Source organism: Thamnophis sirtalis, unplaced genomic scaffold, assembly GCF_051295495.1.
Source record: "Thamnophis sirtalis isolate CommonGarterSnake01/CBP01778 unplaced genomic scaffold, rThaSir2_p1.2 scaffold_6, whole genome shotgun sequence".
Lineage (NCBI taxonomy): Eukaryota > Metazoa > Chordata > Lepidosauria > Squamata > Natricidae > Thamnophis > Thamnophis sirtalis.
Window position 1 is genome coordinate 81,254,855 of NW_028261386.1, and position 24,559 is coordinate 81,279,413.

The 24,559-nt window shown below is 39.7% G+C and overlaps 1 protein-coding gene across 3 annotated transcripts in view; it reads left to right on the forward strand.

The window, feature by feature from the left end:
- Positions 1-24,559, forward strand: part of SYNE1 (spectrin repeat containing nuclear envelope protein 1) — a 373,011-nt gene that overhangs the window by 271,536 nt on the left and 76,916 nt on the right. For all 3 annotated transcript variants that reach the window (XM_087718281.1, XM_087718279.1, XM_087718280.1), the window contains exons 109-117: positions 822-954; positions 1,235-1,417; positions 3,497-3,646; positions 5,754-5,930; positions 6,916-7,071; positions 9,796-9,951; positions 22,140-22,310; positions 22,902-23,035; positions 24,297-24,501. In XM_087718281.1, coding sequence (XP_087574407.1) covers positions 822-954; positions 1,235-1,417; positions 3,497-3,646; positions 5,754-5,930; positions 6,916-7,071; positions 9,796-9,951; positions 22,140-22,310; positions 22,902-23,035; positions 24,297-24,501 — 1,465 coding nt within the window. The remainder of the gene's footprint in view (positions 1-821; positions 955-1,234; positions 1,418-3,496; positions 3,647-5,753; positions 5,931-6,915; positions 7,072-9,795; positions 9,952-22,139; positions 22,311-22,901; positions 23,036-24,296; positions 24,502-24,559) is intronic.

Here is a 24,559-nt window from a genome sequence, read left to right on the forward strand (position 1 = left end):
ATCAATACAGTTACTTGCATAACATGTTTTATTACTTTTTGAAATTGGAGAGAATTCCAGGAAAACAATGGTAGAGTTCAACTTTCAATCCTAGCTCACTATTATTGGCATCCAACCCAGGAAAGAGTTGAATTATTACAGTATTTCCAGGGATTTATATACTTTTGGTTTATTGTTGTGGTTGCTTTATAATTTAATTGTGTTGGATATAACTCATCCATAATGTTTTGAGTTGGGTAGGCTATAAAAACTGTAAAATGTATGAGTGCGTGATGAATGAATGAATTATAAACAAGTAAATAAGCGTCATTCAAAGAGTCCAAAGCATCCTAAATTAATTATATTTTCCTCCATTGCTAAAGCAGATAATTTGGCTTGCAGAAGCATTATGTACTTTAGAAATATCTAAATTAAAAACACTAAGAAACTGTGGACTCTAAGACACACTAGAAAAAAAACTATAAAATACCTTCCAGGGAGGAAAAGAGTTGAATTTTATGGTGCATTGTGAAATACTTTAATTACGTATTGTCGTGGCTCTTGACTGTCATTTGCTTTTTCAAATAAGGGAGTATTTGTGAATCACAAAATCTGTCTGCTCCTACCAAGGGAAGAATTGAAATTGTTTGGTATACATGTATTCAGATATTGCTTGTGACAGTATACAATTTTACATAAAAATAAAATGAATTTAATGTGAATGTGAATATTCAAGATAAAATATTTTATCAGGAACCTTTTAAATGATCAGAGAATGACTTCACGAAAGTGAATATCTGTGGCTTAATGTGAAATAAATTTGTCCTCCATCATCTTTATAGATATCAGAGTGACTCGGCTGAGCTGATTCATTGGCTCCAGTCAGCAATGGAACGTTTGAAATATTGGACCCAGCAATCTATCACAGTTCCTCAAGAACTAGAAATAATTCGAGATCATCTGAATGCATTTTTGGTAGGTACGAATAAAAAAACTAGAGCCATTGACATTTCACAATCTAATTGTTTAGTAATATAATTGTTTCAGTTGCGGAATAAAATTTATAAAGTAACACAATGGCAATATCCAAAACTATTATATATTCGGGGGCTATATAATCGTGCATGTATATATTGCAGTGCTGTGCACTCTTAATTATCAGTTCAAAATAAAACATTTCCATTCTATTCATACTCCAAGTTTATTAATAAAACTGCTGGAACCTGCTAGTTATGCCAAATTACAATTATTTCAGGAATTTTCCAAAGAAGTTGATGCAAAGTCATCCCAAAAATCTACTGTTCTGAGCACTGGAAATCATCTTCTCCGGCTGAAGAAAGTGGATACTGCGTCTTTGAAGGCTGGACTGTCACAAATTGATAATCAGTGGACAGAACTGCTCATACAGATTCCAGTAGTGCAGGAAAAACTGCATCAGGTAGGGCAAATTCAGTTCACTACATATGATTTCATTCAATGCACAGGGAAATATGTATGTACTTTTTCTGGCAACTTTCTCTTCAGGCATTGCTCATAAATTTCTTCTTTCCAGAAACTCAACCCTGTTTTCAGGAAATAAATGGCTGCGAAAGCAAGCCCAACTGGATAAATTATTTTAATATAGATAAAAAATAGTCAAAAAGATTCAAATGTCTGCATACTGAACGGCATAGTGACTTTGACCGCCTTTTTTTAATTAAGAGTTTTTAATCCATTCTTTTCCCAGAGGTGTACTATTTAAACCATCTGGTATGCTGATGTGTCTTTAGTATTTCAGCTGTGTCTTGTTTCTCCATAGTGGCTCCATCTACATGACTGGGGTAGCAGTTTCCAATGTTTTGATAGTGGTTAGCGAGACTGTGCTTTCCAAACAAGTTCTTTGCAAAGTGTGCTAGCATGAGCAAAGACTCTCTGCTTGAAGTATAAAGAAAACTATATCCTTCAGAAGGCTCATGCAACTACTGCAAAGTAGTTGTATGTGTGCATGGTATATCTCTATGCACACATAATATTTCCACATTAGGACTGTCAGTAAAACAAAACAGCTGTGCTTGCACACAAAGGTAGACATCTGAAGACAGGTTTTGAAGCAGAGGCGGGATTCTTTTGGATGTGACTGCTGTAAAAAAAGAAATGATCCATGTATATTAATATTCTTTGCCAAGCACATTTTTTCCAATTCAAATGCAAGTGCTTTGCAATGTTCATATTAGCAGTGATCCAGTGATTCTTCCATTAAGGGAAGAAAAAAGAGAGATGGATTTGACAAAACCTTTTGTGAATATAATAGCTAATAATGCAAAATACAAATGTTCTAAAATTAGTGCTTATAGTGGATTTGTATGTGATATTTTAGCAGTGATTTTTTGCAATTATTTGAATATGATAATTCTGGAATGGAGATAATTAGTTATTACAATTATTACAAGGAAGTAAATTGATTTAGCAGCAGTACTGTATGACAGGATATAGTGGAGTTCATTCACACATTTTCAAATTCAATTCTGGAGATGAGAGAGTAGTATTTTTCCAACACAACAGTTCTGTTTATAGATGTTATGAACACTTTGTTGGACTACAATATATGGAAACATACACCACAGCCTTTTACTAACACATGGATTGGACTCAGGGGTGGGTTCCTGCCAGTTCTAAACTCTTCTCTAGAAGAGGTTCCACAAATCTACAGTGCCTTTTTAGAACCGGTTCTAGCTCCCTCCCCCCACCTGTCCTCACATCATCAAGATGAAGAGTGAGAGGAGGAATTCTGGGAGTTGAAGTCCACAAGTCTTAAAGCTGTCAAGTTTGAACACCCCTGGGTTTTTTTTCTGAAGGGTTAGGGTTGCAAGGGTCTTGTAACTTGACAGCTTTAAGACTTGCGTGCTTCAAATGCCAGAGTTTCTGAGCCAACATTTTGGTTGCTAAGCAACAGCGTTGTTAAGTTAGTTTCGCCACATTTTACAAGTTGGTTCACGCCCACCCAGTCACATGGCTGGCAAGCCACTCCCACAAAGCAGGCCACACCTACAGAAGAGGTTCTAAAAAATTTTGAAACACACCATTGATTGGACTAAATAAATAATACCAGTCTAATTCTAAATGTTAATTCTAGGCAATTTACTTTGAATTAAATTGCATTGATGTGAATGGGATTTATATATATATAAATATATATATATATATATATATAAATGCAGTTGTTGATACTGAAAGGCAAAGTATCTTTAAAGTACTGGCAATTATATTTTGTGTGCATGTATGTGTGTATACTGTATATATATTCTCTCTCTTTTTCTCCCCCCCCCCCCCCGTGTGTGTGAGAGGGACATTATAATATATATTTTAATATCTTTATTATATATTTTATTTATCTTTAATTATGTTGAATATTTTCAAATTAGAAAAGTTGGTTTCATATTTGAACATATATTCTCCATCATAATATATACACAATGATATACCTATAAACAAAGCATGTACAGGCTCTTCGTTCTTGTTTTGATTTACTTTTTTGTAGCTGCAAATGGATAAGCTTCCTTCTCGCCATGCCATCACAGAAGTCATGAGTTGGATTATTTTGATGGAAAATGCTATTTCTAAGGATGAGGAAAACATAAAAAATATAGTGGGACATAAAGCTGTCCAGGAATACCTCCAGAAATATAAGGTATTTAAAGAGGGAATAGTTGGAAAATCACTTTAAATTGATATCTACTACATAATGGCATTGGATCTGGTTTTAGAGAAGTACATACTTACCTTGTGACGTTGCATTTGAAGGTTGTAATACCCCATTGATTTAGGATATACATTTTTAATTACTGGACTTTTGCCTGTAATTACCCTGTGGACATGCTTCAGTGGTTCATCTCCTCTCTCTGGTTTGGTTCCAGCTAGTTTTGGCAGAGGGGAAGAGATCAAGCCTGAGACAATTTTTTTGTGTGTTCCTCAGAACAAGGTGCTCTCTCCACTTCTGTTTAACATCAATATGAGGGCACCCGGGAGGTCATATAGGAGCAAAGGGTCAGATATCATCAATAAACGGAGGGATAGGATCAAGATCACATGAAGAGTTAATACCACTTTATAATGCCTTGGTAAAGCCACACTTGGAATACTGCATTCAGTTTTGCTTGCCACAATGTAAAAAGATGTTGAGATTCTAGAAAGAGTGCAGAGAAGAGCAACAAAGGTGATTAGGGGACTGGAGGCTAAATATATATAAAAAACAGTTGCTGGGATTGGGTATGTCTAGTTTAATGAAAAAAGGGCTAGGGGAGACATGATAGCAGTGTTGCAATATCTCAAGGGCTGCCACAAAGAAGAGGGAATCAAGCTATTCTCCAAAGCACCTGAGGGAAGGACAAGAAGCAATGAGTGGAAACTAATCAAGGAAAGAAGCAACTTAGAACTAAGGAGAAATTTCATGATAATTAGAACAATTAATCAATGGAACAATTTGCCTCCAGAAGTTGTGAATGCTCCAACACTGGATGTTTTTAAGAAGATGTTGGATATCCATTTGTCTGAAGTGGTGTAGGGTTTCCTGCCTAGGCAGGGGGTTGGACTAGAAGATGTTCGAGGTCCCTTCCAACTCTGTTATTCAAAATGTGGTGAGGGTAACTAGTTATACACACTGACAGGGCTGAACAGACATTAACATTATTAATGTTCTGGATATCAATATTCATCTTCATGCTTGGAACCTGGAGTTTGGGTTGGGATTTGGATTGAAAGGAACAAGCTCTGGCATAGCCCTAGCAAGACCATGTCTTGGATTCAGGGACTTTCTTTTTCCAAAGATTTTCAACATTTATTTTTAATAGGAAATAATTCTCTATAGGATTATTTTTTGAATGATCTCTCTTCAAAAGAAATATTATAAGAGCATAACCCTTTCCTGCTGTCATCATCAGATAAGCAGCTTACTAGGTAGAATGTTTTTTTAAAATAAATCTTTATTAGTTATACATTTTTTAAGAGTAAAACATACAAATACAAATACAATTTTAAACATACAACCCCCTCTTCCCCCCCCCCCCGTGGTGACAGTCATTCACAGCCCAACTTTTTTTTTTCCTCATTGTTAGGTCTCTAAGCCACATCTTCTCATTACAAAATTCAGGGATCTATTACAATACCCATGTTCACTTTTAACTTTCCCCGTTTTAAGTCCCTGCTGTTCTCCTTGTCGCCCACATATACCATAAGTTCCAGCTAAGGTAATGTTCCGTTTCTCCTTTGTCCCTCAGCCAACCCGTCATTCTGTCCATTTCTGCACATTCATAGATCTTTTTAATTATAGCATCTTCCGACGGTATGGTAGTGGATTTCCAAAATTGTGCATAAGTTATTCTTGCGGCCACAATTATATGTAGGCTCAAATGCCATATTGAATTGCTCATGTTTTCTGGTTTAATGCTTAGCAGAAGGTTCTCAGGTCTCCATTCCATGCTTGCCCCGGTAACCTCTTTTAGCCATTTTTTAATCCTTCTCCAGTATTTCGTGGCCTCAGTACAGGACCACCAAATATGGTAGAATGTGCCATCCTTTCTTCCACATTTCCAACACAGTGGAGATAACCCAGAATGTTGAGAACAATTTACAATTTTCCCTTCCTCCTCAATGAATTAAAGAAAAAGTTAGCATACTGGTGAACATTAAAGCAGAAATTTTGGCAAAGTTTGATGCAACACTGTTAAGTCAAAACACAGCATGTGCTAAGATACATATTGCACTATATGAGAGTTTCTCTTCTGTTTGTTTTTCACAAGGGCTTTAAAATTGATGTAAGCTGTAAACAGTTAACCGTGGACTTCGTTAACCAATCAGTGTTGCAGATTAGTAGTCAGGATGTGGAAAGCAAGCGTAGTGACAAGACAGATTTTGCTGAACAACTTGGAATGATGAATAGGCGGTGGCAGATTTTGCAGAATCTGATAATGGAAAAGGTAATGAAATAAACTTGATATGTGTTAACGTAGTTTATCTGAAACTTTATCTGCTGCTAAATAGCATTCTGAAGGAAGAATTAAGATGTGTTCTATGTCTTCCACAGATAGCAATTTGTATACCAACTGGTATATGGGCACATTTGTTCTGATGGTATCAAATGCTATCCATCAACAAAGCCAGATTGATGCAGTCTTATATACTGTATATCTACCTTTCCAGAGAACAACAATGACATCCCGTCTGTATAATGCTACCCCCCCAAAAAACCTAGAAGAGATCAGTTGCTAATAATAATAATACTGTGTTTAATTTAGTAAATGCTACCATCTTTAAAAGCAGTTACTGTTATTTCAAACCAATAGTTTTGTTGTTTAGTTATAGTATAACCTTATTTGTCATGCTGTAGTTCTTAGCATCTGCTTCTTAGTTAGAAAATTGCACTTCCTATTTGTCATAACAAACCTTTTGCTGAGATACAACAAGTGGGGGAGGGCAGATGGCATTGATTCTAACAATGGGTTAATTGAAATACATTTCACAAAATGTGTAGAAATTTTGGCTTGCTTTAAGAAATTATAACTAAGAATTTAATTTCAGCATCATACTTAATTTCAAAGCACTGAAGTAAAAATCTTCTCATCTTCAGTTAGGTTGAATCCAATCATTATAGTATCAATCATTCCAATAAATTTGATTAATTGCTTTTGTTAGACTGAAACTTTAAAGTATACAGTGGATGTTGATTCAATTTCAAATGCATGGTAAAACAACTTGTTTTGTAAAAAAAAAAAAAAACGTTTTGCAAACAACTTGATTGTAGAAAAACAGGATCAATACCCACTATATTTTTTCCAGTGAAATGTTTCTTTCTTTTAGTTGGAATTAAGAAACATGTGAACTAACTAACTTTCTTTCTTTCTTTCTTTCTTTCTTTCTTTCTTTCTTTCTTTCTTTCTTTCTTTCTTTCTTTCTTTCTTTTAGATTCAGTTGTTGGAAGGTTTCCTTGAATCATGGACAGAATATGAAAATAACATTCAGAACCTAAAAACATGGTTTGAAACTCAAGAGACAAAACTGAAGGAACAACAGAGAATTGGAGATCAAGCTTCAGTTCAAAATGTCCTAAAAGACTGTCAGGTAAAAATAACTTTGCCATTCATTATGAACCAAATCTGTTTTATTATTTTATTGAAAAGAAGAGCAGAATGCTAGTTAATATAACTGTAATGCATATCTGGACAGATGTAAATCCCACTTAGTCAATACAATAATATTAGTTTTTGGTTTTTGGTTTATTGGGATTTATATGCCGCCCTTTTCCCTGAGGGGACTCAGGGCGGCTTACAACCACAGGGGAGGGGAAGTGCAAGGTCAAAACAAACACTTTGTGAACAAAAGAAAAATAATAAAACACAGCTTTCATTCAGCAATCAAACACTCGGGCGGGTAATTGGAAGCCTATCCCCAGGCCTGCTGGGAGAGCCAGATCTTGAGGGCTGCGCGGAAGGTCTGGGTCGTGGTGAGGGTGCGGATCTCCATGGGGAGCTCGTTCCATAGGGTCGGGGCAGCAACAGAAAAGGCTCTCCTCCGTGTGGTCGCCAGTCGACATTGACTGGCAGATGGAATTCGGAGGAGGCCCAGTCTGTGCGATCTGATTGGTCGATTTAGGGAGGTAATCGGCAGAAGGCGGTCTCTCAAGTACCTAGATCCACTACCATGGAGTGCTTTAAAGATGGTCATCATTATCCTGAAGCGCACCCGGAGACCAACAGGCAGCCAGTGCAGCTCGCGGAGGACAGGTGTAACGTGGGCGAACCGAGGTGCGCCCACTATCACTCGCGCGGCTGCATTTTGGACTAGCTGTAGTCGCCGGATGCACTTCAGGGGCAACCCCATGTAGAGCCCATTGCAGTATTCCAGTCTAGAGATCACAAGGGCTCGAGTGACTGTTGTGAGGGCCCCCCGATCTAGGTAGGGCCGCAACTGGCGGACCAGGCGAACCTGGGCAAATGCCCCCCTGGTCACAGCTGACAGCTGGTGGTCAAAAGTCAGCTGTGGATCCAGGAGGACTCCTAAGTTGCGGACCCTATCTGAGGGGTATAAAATTTGACCCCCCAGCCTAAGCGTTGGTGTATTAGCCAAATTATTGGGGGGGAAACACAACAGCCACTCGGTCTTATCCGGGTTGAGCACCAGTTTGTTAGCACTCATCCAGTCCTTAACGGCCTCCAGACCCCGGTTCATCACGTCCACCGCTTCATTGAGTTGGCACGGGGCGGACAGATACAATTGTGTATCGTCCGCATATTGATGGTATTTTATCCCGTGCCTCCGAATGATCTCGCCCAGCGGTTTCATGTATATGTTAAATAGTAGGGGGGATAGGACCGAACCCTGAGGTACTCCACATGTTAGGGGCCTCAGGGACGATCTCTGCCCCCCCACTAACACCGACTGCGACCTGTCCGAGAGGTAAGAGGAGAACCACCGCAAAACAGTGCCTCCCACTCCCACCTCCCGCAGTCGTCGCAGAAGGATACCATGGTCGATGGTATCGAAAGCCGCTGAGAGGTCAAGGAGAACCAGGATGGACGCATAGCCTCCATCTCTGGCCCTCCAGAGATCATCGGTCAATGCGACCAAAGCGGTTTCTGTGCTGTAACCAGGTCTGAAGCCGGACTGGAAGGGGTCAAGATAGCTAGCTTCCTCCAAGGCCCGTCGAAGCTGAAAGGCCACCACTTTCTCAACAACCTTCCCGATAAAGGGAAGGTTGGAGACAGGACGAAAGTTGTTTAAGATGGCTGGATCTAACGATGGTTTCTTTAGGAGGGGTCTCACCACCGCCGTTTTGAGTACGGCGGGGAAGTGCCCCTCCCGAAGAGAGGCGGTGACAACCGCCTGGATCCAGCCATGTGTCACCTCCCTGCTGTTAGCCACCAGCCAGGAGGGACACGGGTCCAGAATACAAGTGGAGGCACTTACAGCTCGGATGGCCTTGTCCACATCCCCAGAGGCAACTTCCTGGAACTCAACCCAGAACTGATGTGGCAAATGATCCTCCTGTGTCTCAGCTATAATTTCTAAGGTATGTTAATAAATGATATATGAATATCTATTCTATTTGGTAGAACTCTTTTATTTATTGGTAAAAGAGTTGGGGATGTTTAATCTTTGGTGAGATTATTGGTGTCTCTTTTCTTATAGGATTTGTTTTCTCTGTTAGTTCTGTTCCTTTGTTTGTGTTGTTTTTGTTTTGTATTGTTCTTTGCTTTAAAATATATTTATAAATTGTAAACCACTCAGTGCAAGATAGGATAGGAATTTAATGTATTATTACATACAGAACAATGTAAAATCATAGCTGCCAGTTCTTTAGCTGGTTTTGGCCTTCATACACATCAAATTCTTTCCAAGAACCTAAGATATTGTAATTTATCAGTCTAGTATGTATGTGGGTCCAAGCAGTGTGGCCTTTTGTAATTGACAGATGAAAGTTTTATCAATGTGCAGCTTTTCTAAGTGCCATCCAAGATTTTTTGGTATGGCACCAATGTGCCAATGGAGCCACCATGGCCAAATTTGCCACAATCTTTCAACTTTAACAGATGAAAACTTCAATTTTCAGATCTTTATGATCTTCTCCAATTCATTGTTTTCTGTTCTACTAACTCCTGACACAGATATTCTTTACTTTTAAATAAACTAGTATATTTATAATAGATATTTATTATTACTAGTACAGTTTATTGTTTGTTGTACTGAACGTGAAAACTCTAATCATGAGTTGTTAGTAATTAGTGATTTTACAAAAAGCCTTATGCAGTTAAAACACAATATGACAATTTTTTTTATTTCCTTCAGGAACTTGAAGATCAGTTAAAAACAAAAGAGATAGAACTTGAAAAAGTTGAACAGACTGGCTTTACCCTAATACAAAATAAAAAAGAAGAAGTCTGTGTTGCTGTTATGGATACCCTCCAGAAGCTAAATAATTCTTGGGCAAATTTGGACCACCAGGTAAGTAAGAAGGAATGGAAAAAAAAATATCTTCCTTAAACTAGGGGATTTCAAACTACTGATATCAGGAAAGAAGCTACATATATTCTGAATGATAATGTAGTGGAAAGAAGAGACAACGAAGCCAAGCGATGCAATATAGGAAAAGTTTATTGAATGCGCAGGTTCAAACATGCCAAACAAGCATAAAAAGTTTGAACCCCGAAAGGTTCTCAAAGACATACATTTATAGTGCAAATTACGTCAACATCTGTAAAGGCAGTATCTAAGCATATAAGGTAATAAGGGGAACCGAGAAATGTCTATGCCAGATGGTTGACAGTTACTATTCCAAGAATGAACATGGTCAGCGCCTTATAGATCATGTGTGACATATAGAGAAACAACACAGGACATATTTTTGCAAGATAACAGGAACCTCCCTGTCTGGGTCAGCTTGTTCCCAGATGCATTAAAATACTTATTGCCAATTCAGCAGCTGTCAGCAATTGCTTTCTGCTAATGGTGCAAAACCTAACTTTGATCAGAGTATTTGATATTAAACATGGACTATAGAACTGTTAGCCATAATTAGGTCTTTTAGCCCACCTTAGTCCCCCCTTTGTGACTCATCTGACACTTCCAGAAGAGTCACATACTCAGGTTCATTAGGTGGTTCTTCCACTGGACGCAACTTCTCATATTCCCACAACGCCATTACCTGTGCTGTAGCTTTTCGTTCTACTAGTAACGATACACTATTAGAAATAGTTCGCACGAAAATGGGTATAATACAAGGGATTAATACACATCCTGCAGCAATCAAACCTATTAAAGCAACAATAGCTTGTAAGCCAGGTAATTTGGGAAACCAGGAACCAAAGACATCCTTAACATTGAACCCACGCCACACCTGGTCAGGATTATTAGTTAATTGACGCATTTCTGCAGTTAATTGTTTAACAACAGTTCCAGTTTCATCTATCTGTAAGCAACAATTAGAGAGATTAAACTTACCACATATGCCCCCTTCTTTGGCTAACAAATAATCTAAAGCTAAGCGATTCTGCTATACTGCAGTCCTGATCTTATCTGTAGCTGTGGATAACACATTAAGGGCCTTATCAATACGTTGGCCAGCTAAATCTAATACTGCTTGAAGGCGAATAATTCTATTAAGCATATAAATGGGCGTACGATACCCATAAGACCCATCTTCTGCCCACGTGGCCCTACCATAGGTACACACAATTCTCTCTGAACTCCAAACATCACTATCCTCAAAAGCTGCCCAATCCTTACAAAGGAAATTGGAAAAGACTGTATCAGACTCCCGCTTCCTTCTGGTTTGGAGACCAACCTTCTCATACAACGGGACTCCCAATACTTGGTGGGCTTTCATGGGCAATAAAAAGAATGAGGGTTTAATCCATCCTAAGTTACATGAACCAGACCAATTCCTAGGCAAAGTTTCATAAGCTAACTTTCCACATATCCAGTACATAGTTTCAGGTGCTCTCCACATATCATCTATAGAAGAGGACCTTAAGTAACTCAAATAGGTCATATCAAAATGTGGGGGTTGAGTACTATTAGCTGGTGAAGACCAGATGGTATAGTCAGGATTCCATGATCCCAGACAAATCAAATTTCCAACATGAATAGATCCATTTCTAACAAAACAATTTCTCCCTACTAGGTTAGTGGACAAGGTCCACACAATTCCAGTAAAGTCTTTTCTTGTTGTAATATTGCCAGCATAAGAGAGATTGTTATATACTGCTGGATCAGCTTCCATGGCTTCCCATGGCCACTGCTCTCCCATATTAGTTCCCCCACAAACAAAGCAATTTTTAACAGTCAAGGTCTTCGCTACCTGTTCAGCCATTTCTATAAACAAATTGTTTGCCTTGGTACTTATTGGTAATGGGTCATCTAATTTTCGTTGAGTATCGTAAACGGACCATCCGAGGGATTTTACTTCTCCATCTTTAATTCTTTCAACCTTAACAGTTAGGTATGTCTGTGGATCTGTCCCTTGTCCATCAATACCAAAGCCATATGTTATTATGGATGGAGTGTTACGGGACATTTCCATTTGTATCATATTCCCAATATCCCTTCGGAAGGAAGTTATATAGGGGCATCCCTTATAACCTCCTCCCGTATAATCACAAACACATTGCCATCCAGAACACTGCGTGGTGCCTGCACAAGGTAACCAAACATTAGGATTACCATAGTCCCAACTAAGCGCAGTTTCACACAAGTATTTATGATTAGCTTTATAAGCATCAACCCAAGTCTGATCTCCACAAGACACTCCATTGCCTCTCTTAGTGGCAGTGCATGCATCGAACATCAAAATCAGGGGTTGTTTTCCCTGTTGCAACTGTACAGTATAATTAAGGAAGTACAGCCTGCCCCCTCCAGTGGGATCATTCCTAACACCCACCTTGGGCAGACCTGTCCATAGGGTCACATTGAGACGAACTGGAGTGTTGGGACTATAACATACAGTTTTTCCTTGTAGAGTACACAAACTGTACATAGTTTTGTTATGAAGGCAATTTATTTTGGTTGGCTTACATCCCTGGGGTGACTGTGTATGATACACCAACGTATTAATAGTCCGAACTCCCATTTTAGCTTTTGTAATACAAGGCGAACAATCATCTAGTCCACCTTTGGCTGTTGTAGCTAGGGTTCTTTTATTTCTAATTCTTTTAGGCCTTTTCCTTATAGTCATTTCAAACTCAATTGGGCGCATTTGTACCATGCATGCTCCATGCCATCCAGATTTTAACTGTGAAGGGGAGGTAATACGAGTCCAGCCCCAATAATGGGGTGCTCCACAATCAAGAAGTAGAGGTGGTTCACCCCCCTTTTGCCGGGCTCTAGTACACATTCCCTTTTGCATCAAATATCCTACATATGGACATACATCTGGATTCGAAAAACCTCGAGACTGACAGGTAATCCTGGCAACTTTGTCAAACATATCGGGGTTTTTACAAGGGTGTGGTAGAACCCCATTCCAACAGCTCGGGGTAAATACAATGGGGGTTGTCCCCTCCCACTCCCTAGATCCTACATCATAAGACCTTATAATTTGGGGTTTATCCTCCGGATTACTCCACAATCCCAAGTTACCTACATAGACAAAATTACATTTGATCCCAACACTGTATAAGCATATCCCTAACATAACAATAAACCAAACGGGCTGTATACCTTCGTGCATCTTGGTCACACACGTCCTGAGCTCTCAGACCCTGTAATGCAAGTAGAACTGTAGGGGTTAATTTAAGAGTATAGGAGGGAAGGCCAGATCCAGTGATTAAATAAGGTTCCAACACATCTTCTATAAGAACGATATCACACTTAATGTTACAATAACTGTGATGAACACAATCAATACAATGTGCACAACAACAACATCCACATCTACAAGTACAAAACCAACACATATAATTAGTAATAAAGATAATAAGAGCACAAGAGGATAAAATGTTTATTATACTGGTCCACTATTCTTCACCCGTGCGTAGAAAGTCAGCTTCCGGAGTGACTTAGCAAGGGTTTTCCACTGCTGATCTCTGAAAAACTCGCCGAAGCCCTAAGAGAGGAAGCTGTGCCGGCTCTTCGTCCTCCCTCTCAGGTGCAGGATTGGCTTGGATCTCTCCTAAATTGTCTGTCCGCGAGTAATCACCAACAAATGAGACGCTCGCAAATGGCCACCAGTCAACCGCTCTCACAGTTCCATCAATTGATTGCTGGATCGGCGGATTGGCGTATTTCAAAATACAAATAACGCACACAATGCAGGCAAGAATCACAATACCTATAGCAATACAACAAAGGATATAATTGGATTTTACCGACGAATCAGTTTCAGCTTCAATGGTTGGTTGCTGGGATGTATGGTCCATTGTTTGTCAGCGGCCCTCTTTACACGAGTCCAATGTATCCAGGTTTTAGATTCCGCAATCTTAACAGCAAGTGGAGATGTCATAATTATCACAAATGGTCCCTTCCACCTCCCTTCCAATTGTTCCTTTTTCCAATGTTTCACCCAGACCCGGTCTCCTGGTTTAAAAGTATGACACTTAGTTACCAATCTGGGAGGGGTTTGTTCTAAAACATAATTTCTCAATTTCTCAACCTGTTTATTCAACTCTTGCACCATTTCCATGGCCCATACTCCCCCCTTATGTCCCAAATCGGGCCATCCAGCCAAATTACGTCGTAATAACATTGGAGGCCGACCAAACATCAACTCATACGGTGAGAGTCTATGCTGCCGCCTGGGGGCACTCCGAACTGCATACAATGCAAGGGGTAGAGCATCGGGCCATTTCAAATGTGTTTCAGCGCAAATTTTAGTAATTTTTTCTTTTAAAGTCCGATTCATCCTTTCCACCGGAGAACCAGACTGCGGGTGGAAAGAAGAATGGAATCTCCACTTTACCCCTATAGCTTGTGCAATGGCTTGATTAATATGGTGGACAAACTCCGGGCCATTGTCCGATGAAATAAAGGAGGGGTTACCAAATCGGGGAATAATCTCTTTGAGTAAAAACTTCGCCACTTCCTGCGCCTTTTTTGTCCTAGTAGGGAAAGCCTCTGGCCATCCCGTATATAAATCCACAATAACTAACATAGCCCTGTAAAACCCACTCCGAGGCATATCAGTAAAGTCAATCATCACTGTGTCCATAGGATAGTAAGCAATAGGTATAGTTCCTGGTGGGAGGGAAGGACCTTGCCTAGGATTAACCTTAGCACAGGTTTCACATGAAGACGCCACTTTTACTGCTATCCCTGCTAAACCATCTATATAATAATCCCTCATAAGAGCGGATTCTAAGGCTGTCTTCCCCATATGAGTGGCTTCGTGAGTAGAACGAACCAATTGCCATGCCACCGACGAAGGCACGTATATTCTTCCATCTGGAAGAACATACCAGCCCTTATCAATAACTGCCATCAAATCATTAACCGCTTTATCACATTCGGACAAGGAATAAGAGGGTTGGATATCTACTGGTATAACCCCTAAATCTAAAGATACATTAATAAACAAGTCTGGTAAGGGTTCATGACGCAAGGCTGCAGCTCGTGCTTCAGTGTCCGCTGCTCTGTTCCCTAGAACAATTCTGTCATCCCCTCGTTGATGACCTCTACAGTGCATAACAGCCACCTTTTTCGGTTTTTGGACAGCATCTATTAGTCTTTGAATCAAGCAACTATGCTGTATATATTTTCCTGCTGAATCCCTAAAGCCTCTTTCTTTATAAACAGCGCCATGAGCATGCAAGGTTAAAAAAGCATATTTACTATCAGTCCACACATTCAAACTTTCACCTTCAGCCCTTTCTAACGCCCGAATAAGAGCCCATAATTCCGCCACTTGTGCACTTTTTCCCGCTCCCAACGGCCCACTTTCAATTACTTTCTCATCATCAACAATGGCATAACCTGCAACTCTCATCCCCTGGTGGATATAACTAGATCCGTCGGTATACCAGTTATAATCCACTCGGGGTAAAGGTATGTCAGTCAAATCGGGGCGTGTGGAATAAACAGTTTCCAACACCTGTACACAATCATGTTCCACTTCTGTTTCTGTAGGCAAAAGAGTGGCCGGACTTAAAGAGGTAGACACCACTAAATGAACATGAGGATTCTCAATCATCATAGCTTGGTATTTGATAATTCGTTGGCTACTAATCCACAAATGGCCTTTCTGATCAAGAATTGCTTGAACAGAGTGTGGGGTGTGGACATTGATAGGACAGGAAAAAGTGAGTTTATTGCAATCTTGCAACAATTCTGCAATAGCTGCCAAAGCTTTCAAACAATGCGGCCATCCTTGCGCCACGGTATCTAATTGTTTTGACAGATAGGCAACGGGTTGTTGCCACTGACCAAGTTGCTGAGTCAACACGCCTAAAGCAACATTCTTCCGTGTATCCACATACAAATTGAAGGGCTTACTTAAATTGGGCAGGGCCAGAGCAGGAGCTCTTGTTAATGCCTTTTTAATTTCAACGAAAGCATGATCTTGCTCCTTTGTCCAAAGGAAGGGATCTATATTACTTCCCCTAGTGGACGAATAAAGTGGAGCTGCCATCAATGCAAAATTCGGAATCCAAATTCTACAAAAGCCTGCCAAACCCAAAAAGCCCCTCAATTGCCTCCTATTAGTTGGCTTTGCCAGGTCAAGAACCGCCTGCTTTCTCTCTGGGCCTAACGCTCTTTGCCCCTGCGCTATATCATAGCCTAAGTAACGAACTTGTTGCTGAACTAACTGAGCCTTATTCTTGGACACTCGATACCCACAGTCTAACAACAGACTCAACATACATCTCGTATTTTCCCAACAAGCATCCTGCGACTGTCCAGTGACCAAAACATCATCCACATATTGCAAAACTGAATCCCCCTCTTGAAGGGGGACAAAATATTGCAAATCTTTGGCCAACGCAGTCGCAAAGAGAGTTGGGGAATTTTTAAATCCCTGTGGTAGCCTGGTCCAAGCATATTGTCTCTTTGTCCCAGTATAAGGATTTTCCCATTCAAAGGCAAACAATGGCTGGCTAACTGGATGGATAGGTATAGTAAAGAAGGCATCCTTTAAATCAATTACTGAAAACCATGCCGCAGTAGGCGGGATGAGACTAAGAAGAGTATATGGATTTGACACGGATGGGTGAATTGTGACAGTCCTCTCATTCACCACCCGCAAATCTTGCACTGGTCTAAAAGACCCGTCTGGTTTAAGAATAGGCAAGATTGGAGTATTCCATGGAGATTGAATAGGAACTAAAACCCCAGCTTCTAAGTATTTTAAAATACATTCATAAATGGACAGGATGGCTTCTCTCCAATAAGGTCGTTGCCTAATATGAACAGGAGTTGCCAGGGGCTTTAATTCTACAATAATAGGGGGGTGATGTGCTGCAAACCCCGGAGGGTTATCCTCAGCCCATAAACCTGGTACATCAAATTGCTTCCATACGTCCGCACATTCTTCCTCAGATGTCCTAACCACCATCAACCTCCACATTTCATCAGGCCGGTGACTAACAGTGAGATACTGCTTTCCTTCATCAAAGGAAATAGTAGCTCCTAGCTTACTTAACAAATCTCTTCCTAACAATGGAACAGGACATTCAGGTATATACAGGAACTCATGTTGAATTTCTGAGCCCTTAAAAGTACAGGTGACTGGCTGCAAGACTTGACGTCCTACAACTTGTCCAGACACTCCCTGTACTTGAATTTGGTAAGGACCAGGGGTAGTAATTAAATTATTTATCACTGATCGTCCAGCCCCTGTGTCCACTAAAAAGGTGGTCTGATGACCCCCAATATTCATAGTAACCATTGGCTCAGGGGGGGGTCTGCTCCAAGCCAGGTCCCCGTCAATCAGACCAACCAGTTCCTGCCAACCCAATGCCTTCTATTCCTGCACCTACTTGAGCATTAAAACCTCTTCCTCCTTGCCCCTGACCCGATTGCGACCCCCACCCCGGACTGGATATCTGGGTGGTCCTCCCCGGTTCATCATCCCACGTCCAGGTATCCCACGATCTATCATGCCACGACCTATCGGGCGTCGCCCGGGCGGGCCCCTAAACACTCCCCGACCTCTAAGAGCTAACCTTTTTGGACATTCTCTCTGCCAATGACCTTCAGACCCACAATGGGCACATTGATTTGGACCCAAACCTGTTCTTCCGCCCTGTAGTGCCAATGCCAATAGCTCTGTTTTCTTATGCATACGGTCATCTTTATCCTTTTTCTCAACCTTATCTCTATTAACATACACTTTCCTAGCCACTTCTACCAATTCTGTCGTATTCTTTCCTAATGCTCCCTCTAACCTTTGCAATTTCTTACGAATATCCAATGCACTTTGTGCAATAAATCTCTCATTCAACATCCTCACATTCTCTGGAGCTCTTGGGTCCATTTGAGTATACAACTCATAAGCTTCAATCAACCTCTGAAGGAATGCCTCTGGACTCTCATCCGCTCCCTGCATAACCAATGAAGGCTTAGACAAATTCACAGGGGGTTTTCCTGCCTTCTTGAGAGCTGCCACTATCAAGGTTTGATATGTTTGTATCTTTGCCATGTCACCCGCTACCTTAGGATCCCATCCAGGATCCTGTTCCGGTGCCTCTTCTAACAGTTTCTGAGCTCTGTCTATATCTGTATGATAACGTTCTCTAAAAACTTCCCTCATTCCCACCTTACATTTCTCTCTTTCTTCCGCTGTTAGCAAAGTAGTCAACAGCTGCTGTATATCTCGCCAATTGGGGTTATGGCTATGCATAATGGTTTGAAACAGATCCGTCATTTCCGTGGGCTTAAGAGACAACGGACCAAAATGCTGTCGCCAATTCAATAAATCCGTAGTTGAAAAGGGAATATATTGAAAGCAAGGGCGATATTCAAGATCTCCCTGGGCATTGACACCCACCTGTTGTTCTGATACGCGTAACGGAAAAAGTCCTTCCTTCTCTTCTAATAACGTACTTTCCTCTCTCTCGGCTTTCGCCCTTTCCGCCCCCAATCGTCTAGTAACTGCCCCTTCTCTTCTAAGTCCCGTGGCTCCTAAACCACCAGATCTTCCCTATCTTTGGGCTCCTTTCTTACTGTCCCTCCTGCTGCCTGATAATCTCCTGCCCCCACAGCACTCTCCAGATCCTTATCTCCACCGTCCGCAATAGCAGCAACCATTGCCTGGGGTGCAGGAATGCCTACAGCCCCCTGCGGTGGCAGAGGTGCAGACGCATAGGGTGGGGGAGGCCTGAAAAGTTCCTCCTCGTCTTGGGCAAAAATCCTTTTCTTGTCCAAAGACCCTTTTATCCCCGAAGCTGCTACATTTTTAACACGCCTCGACGCTAACCTCAACTTCCCTTTTTCCTTCGGTCTAGCCACACACAGGCGAACCATTTCAGCTTGACACTGTAATAATTCATCAGCTTGCCCCGCTACAGCATCTCCCCACTGATCTATATATGGAAACTGATTGGGGTAGCGTTCTTCATTTGCAGCAATTAGCGAAGTCAAATCATCTATAATTTGGTTTTGAAACGTTCCTCCCATATGCGGCCACTGGTTTTGACACAAATAAATAAGTCTATCCTTGGTCAATTTAGGATAAGGGACTCTATACTCAGTATGATTAAAATAAGAATCAAACCCTTTCACCATGCAATCCAACGGAGTGCTGGGTATGCTACTTCCTCCACCCATCCTAACACACTGTCTCCGGCCGTTAGCGCTGGGGGTCTCAACAGTCACTAAACGGAACCGCGAAGACTTAACCACCCACACAACTTAACTGGACTTCGTTAGGACAGCCGTCCCGAGTCCGAGGAAGTGATCAGGTTCCTCCTTCTATCTTCAAACGAGATAGGTACAACACAATTAGCAATATACTCGCCTGAGACGTCTTCTCCCCAAGGATCCAGGCCAGGAAACAGCAACCCTTTTCCTAAGTTTGCAGGGTTCTTGGACTCACAATGTGTCACCCTTGGCGTAGTCGGGCTGCTGTTACTGCTTCCCGGGAGAAAAGAAGTCCCGTGGCGCCTGGAAGCCAAGGAGCAGCAGCCCCACACCCCAACGGGGCAAAGCGGTCCGCAGCAAAATATTGCCTTAGCTTCTCTGTCCCATCTGGGGTGCCAGAAAATGTAGTGGAAAGAAGAGACAACGAAGCCAAGCGATGCAATATAGGAAAAGTTTATTGAATGCGCAGGTTCAAACATGCCAAACAAGCATAAAAAGTTTGAACCCCGAAAGGTTCTCAAAGACATACATTTATAGTGCAAATTACGTCAACATCTGTAAAGGCAGTATCTAAGCATATAAGGTAATAAGGGGAACCGAGAAATGTCTATGCCAGATGGTTGACAGTTACTATTCCAAGAATGAACATGGTCAGCGCCTTATAGATCATGTGTGACATATAGAGAAACAACACAGGACATATTTTTGCAAGATAACAGGAACCTCCCTGTCTGGGTCAGCTTGTTCCCAGATGCATTAAAATACTTATTGCCAATTCAGCAGCTGTCAGCAATTGCTTTCTGCTAATGGTGCAAAACCTAACTTTGATCAGAGTATTTGATATTAAACATGGACTATAGAACTGTTAGCCATAATTAGGTCTTTTAGCCCACCTTAATAAAAGTACAAATCACTTTCAGTTAAGAGCTATGCCTCCATGTTCCTCTTCTCCCAACCCAATCCAGATGATTCAAAAGCTAGAAATGCAGAATTATTGATTAATTAATAAAACCCTTATGCTGTGCATCAAATAATTAATTATAGATTAGATTTCTGAAATCTTTCTACTATTTGTTTCCACATTGGTTGATTGATAATGTACCATCATCATTTTCGACTCTAAAACTACTTGAGTAGATTTTCCTGGGTAGATTTTCTCCATGACTACAGCAATCGCAATAGCACTTAGACGTATATACGGCTTCACAGTGCTTTATAGCCTTCTCTAAGCGGTTTACAGAGTCTGCATATTTTCCCTACCTCAGAAGGATGGAAGGCTGAGTCAACCTTGAGCCTGGTGATATTCGATCTGCAAACTGCTGGCAGCTGTGATCAGCAGAAGTGGCCTGCAGTACTGCACTCTAACCACTGCGTCACCGCAGCTTTATATACCCTAACCTGTTCATTCAAGTCCTCAATGATGCACTAATCACGGTTAATATTAACTACATTTCTTAACATGACATAGATATTCATATGGCATAGAAACTTTCAGCTGATCTAAAATAGAAGTGAAATTCCACATACAATTCAAAAAGGGAAGGGATAAACATTTCAGAGCCTAAATCTGTTTTATCTTTTATATCTGAATTGCAATAAAAGAGAATCTGTGTAGCTTAGGGTTGAACTGTGAAGTCCTTGATGCTTTCTAAAATTGCTCTTTTTTTGCTTTCAGACATTTCCTTTTTTGACAGGGATGCTAATGAGTGTTTGGTTTGCTCCCTGTTTATATATAGTAGCCTGCCTTAGAAGTGTTGAGGGTGGGGTTTTCTCCTTGATTAAGGAGAAATTTCCTAACGTGAGGACAATTAACCAGTGGAACAGCTTGCTTCCAGAAATTGTGGGCACTCCATCACTGGATGTTTTTAAGAAGAGTCTAGACAGTCACTTATCTAAAATAGTATAGGTTCTCCTGCTTGAGCAGGGGGCTGGACTAGAAGACCTCCAAGGTACCTTCCAGCTTATTCTATTCTAAGTCTAGGGAATTGTAAAATTGATACCCCATCTGCTTATATATCCACTAACTATTCACATTCACAGTGTTCACACAAAAGACATTGCAGAAATTTGGGTCTCCAAAGCAGTAGCCTATCTCTAGTCCTGCCTACTTCTGTCAGTATATCGGCCTTATTCCCTCCTCAATCCTTTCATCTCCCCTAATTGAATATTCTGATTTTCCAGAGTCCTCATTCATGTGGAGCATGTCTTTAGGTAGAAGAGGCTATTCATTATAGATGTGTATTCCTTGCAGAGATAAAGTGACAAGAGGAAGCCAAGAATAATAAACTCCTTATACCATTTGTGTTCTGGGTTTTCAGCCTTCATTTAAGTGTTGTTAGTTTTAATGCTTTTATATTTATTATTTTATGAAATTGTAAGCCACACAGAGTTGCTTTGGTTAGTGAGTGGGATGGTATAATGAATGAATGAATATTGCCATCTTGCTTGAATTGATGTTTTTTTCTCTCTTCCTTCCCTGTTTCCATTTCAATTATTTGCTTTCAATATTTGTACCTTCCTCCCATTTGCTTCTTTTTCCTTTAAAACTGTTTTCTATGCAAATGTAAGAAAATCTTGTCTTCACAGTTCATATCTCTCTTCCTCCCTCCCCCCTTCCTCCCTCCCCCTCTCTCTGAAGGTAGAAACATTATATTTCTTTCAAAGTAAAAATATTGATTATCTCCAGCAAATTAAGCAGTTGCACATAGCTTCTAAATAGGAATTAGGGAAGGGACAGAAAATAACTACATTCCTAGTTAAATAGTCATCATTTGTTTTAAAAAAATCTACTATAGACAAAATATGTCATAAAATATGACAATTCTTTTTTTCAATTCACACATTTCAATAAATACATTGATATTTTTAAATACTTATTATATTTCTTGTTTCATTGTGGCCAGGTTGGTCAGCTGAAAACACTGCTACAATCTGTCCTTCATCAGTGGAGAGTTTACAAAGCATCTTATGAAGAACTTAATAGCTACATAATGGAAGCAAGGTATTCCCTGTCTCGCTTTCATCTTCTTACTGGCTCTCTGGAAGCAGTGAAAGTCCAAGTAGATAATCTTCAGGTAAGCCATAAGAACAAACATATTTATTATATTAAGCAAGATCATGGAATTTTGCCAGAATGTTAAGAAAATAAACAATTGCCACTCTAAATGTAGTTATGAAATAAATTTAAAATTAGTCCAAGACAACTAATACCAATATTTATTCAATGATGCTTCAGAATTTCATTACTTCTTTGCTCCCATCATTTTAGTGCCTGCTATAATAATTACCCACCAGCGGTGGGTTTCACTTATTTTTACCACCTGTTCGTCCCGTGTGTGCACCTTCTGTGCATGCACCCAGCCTTCCATGCATTCACTTTACTCATGCGCACGCCTCCGTGCATGTGCCCGGCCACAAAAATGTGGCTAAATAGGCATAGAACCTGAATGAGTGGGCGGGGGCAGACCCACCCACTCGCAATCTCTGCTACCAGTTTGCCGAAACTGGTCCAAACCGGCTGAATACCACCTCTGTTACCTACCGATTGTGATTTTAAAAATGAGATTTTTTTTAAAATGAGGTTTTTTTTTAAAAAAATGCTATCTTTTACAATTTAAAAAACCTGCACATTTCTGTTTGCTTGAATCTTATTTTTCTTTGTTTAGAACTTGCTAGATGAATTGCAAAAGCAAGACCATCGCTTACAAAAATTTGGGTCAGTCACCAATGCACTATTAAAAGAATGCCATCCACCAGTTACAGAAGCGCTTAATAATACTTTGAAAGAAATGAACTTAAGGTATGAAAATATTGCTGCTGTTTTAAGTAAAATCTAAAATTTGTACCTACTAGCAAATTGGAAATCTAGTGTAATGCAGATTGCCTTTGGCAAATTGAGAAAGTAGATTAAAAAATTGTAGAGCTAGACTAAGATTAGAAACGTTATATGGACTTTTTGTTGAAAAAAGAAGATAATGAATAGATGCTTCATAGATTTGGGGATTTAAAAGTATTCAAGTAAAATGGGAAAGTTAAGATGGCAATTACTAGATAAAAGAAGGGCAGATGTCATAATTCTATGTTTTCCTTTTTTCTTATTTTCTATCTCTTTTCTTTAATTTTTAACACATTTTTCTTATTTTCTATCTATTTTCTTTAATTTTTAACACTTTTATTGTGTTGAAAATTTCTAAAGAAATAAAGGGGAAATAGTAAGTTTTGGAGGTGTGTTTTGAATTAGATATAAAGTTCCATTTTTTTGAGCTGAAATCATTTTTGTGAATATAAATGAGTGTATATAGTATATATTCTTTTACATATTCTACTACTACTGTGTGTGTGTGTGTGTACATATCTTTGAATTGTGTAAATTTACGGTAGTCTGTTAAATCATTATATAAAATACTTTGCTATTTTCAAATATATTTTAATGTTTCTTTAAAATCTCTAACCCTAAATCCTTTTTATATTTGTTTCTTTTTTAATTTGGAATCCCTTTCTCATTACCATGCAGCCAAATCTAGCTGCATTTTTGTTTCAGATAACATTGTAATAATAGCAAAGATTTCATATGTCCTTGGTGTAGCTTTGCTCTTGCAGAAACAGTATAATAATAAAAATACTTAATTTTGGAAGAACAGATAGCAATATCTAGCCAACCTTTACCAATCCTATAAAACACTAGTCAAATTAAGCTTTATTGTTATTAAACAGAAGAGTATCAGGAAGAGTAATTCAATTTCAGTATTTTCTACTTTGTCTTCCAACTTCTTTAATTCTTTCTTCCAGATTCTCTTAACTGAAGACTACTTATGGTATCCTGACTGCAAATGTTTAATTATTTTATCCTTCTATTTTTTAAATTTAAATAATACTAAAATCCTATATTTCTACAAAATATAGTGAACTACCTTTGTACATGGCATCTGTTCTAAGATGGCTACATAAGGCTACTTTATGCTATGTATTCAAAAGATTTTTCTCATCTACCATCCATTATTTGGAGGATGTTCATATCTTATGTAACTTTTGTTCTATTATCTGTTTCTTTCATTTTCCAGATGGAACAATCTTCTAGAAGAAATTGCAGAGCATTTACATTCCAGTAAAGGTCTGCTTCATCTCTGGCAGAAATATAAAAACTATTACTTGCAATGTTCTTCTACTGTCCAGCAATATGAGGACCGAACAAATGAACTTTTGAAGGCTGAACTCAATAAGGACACTGTTGATGATGAAGCCACTGCTTGGATTCATGACTGCAATGTATGTTTGTGATATAAACTGTTGTTCTGGCTAATACAGTCCTGAACTGAGACACCAC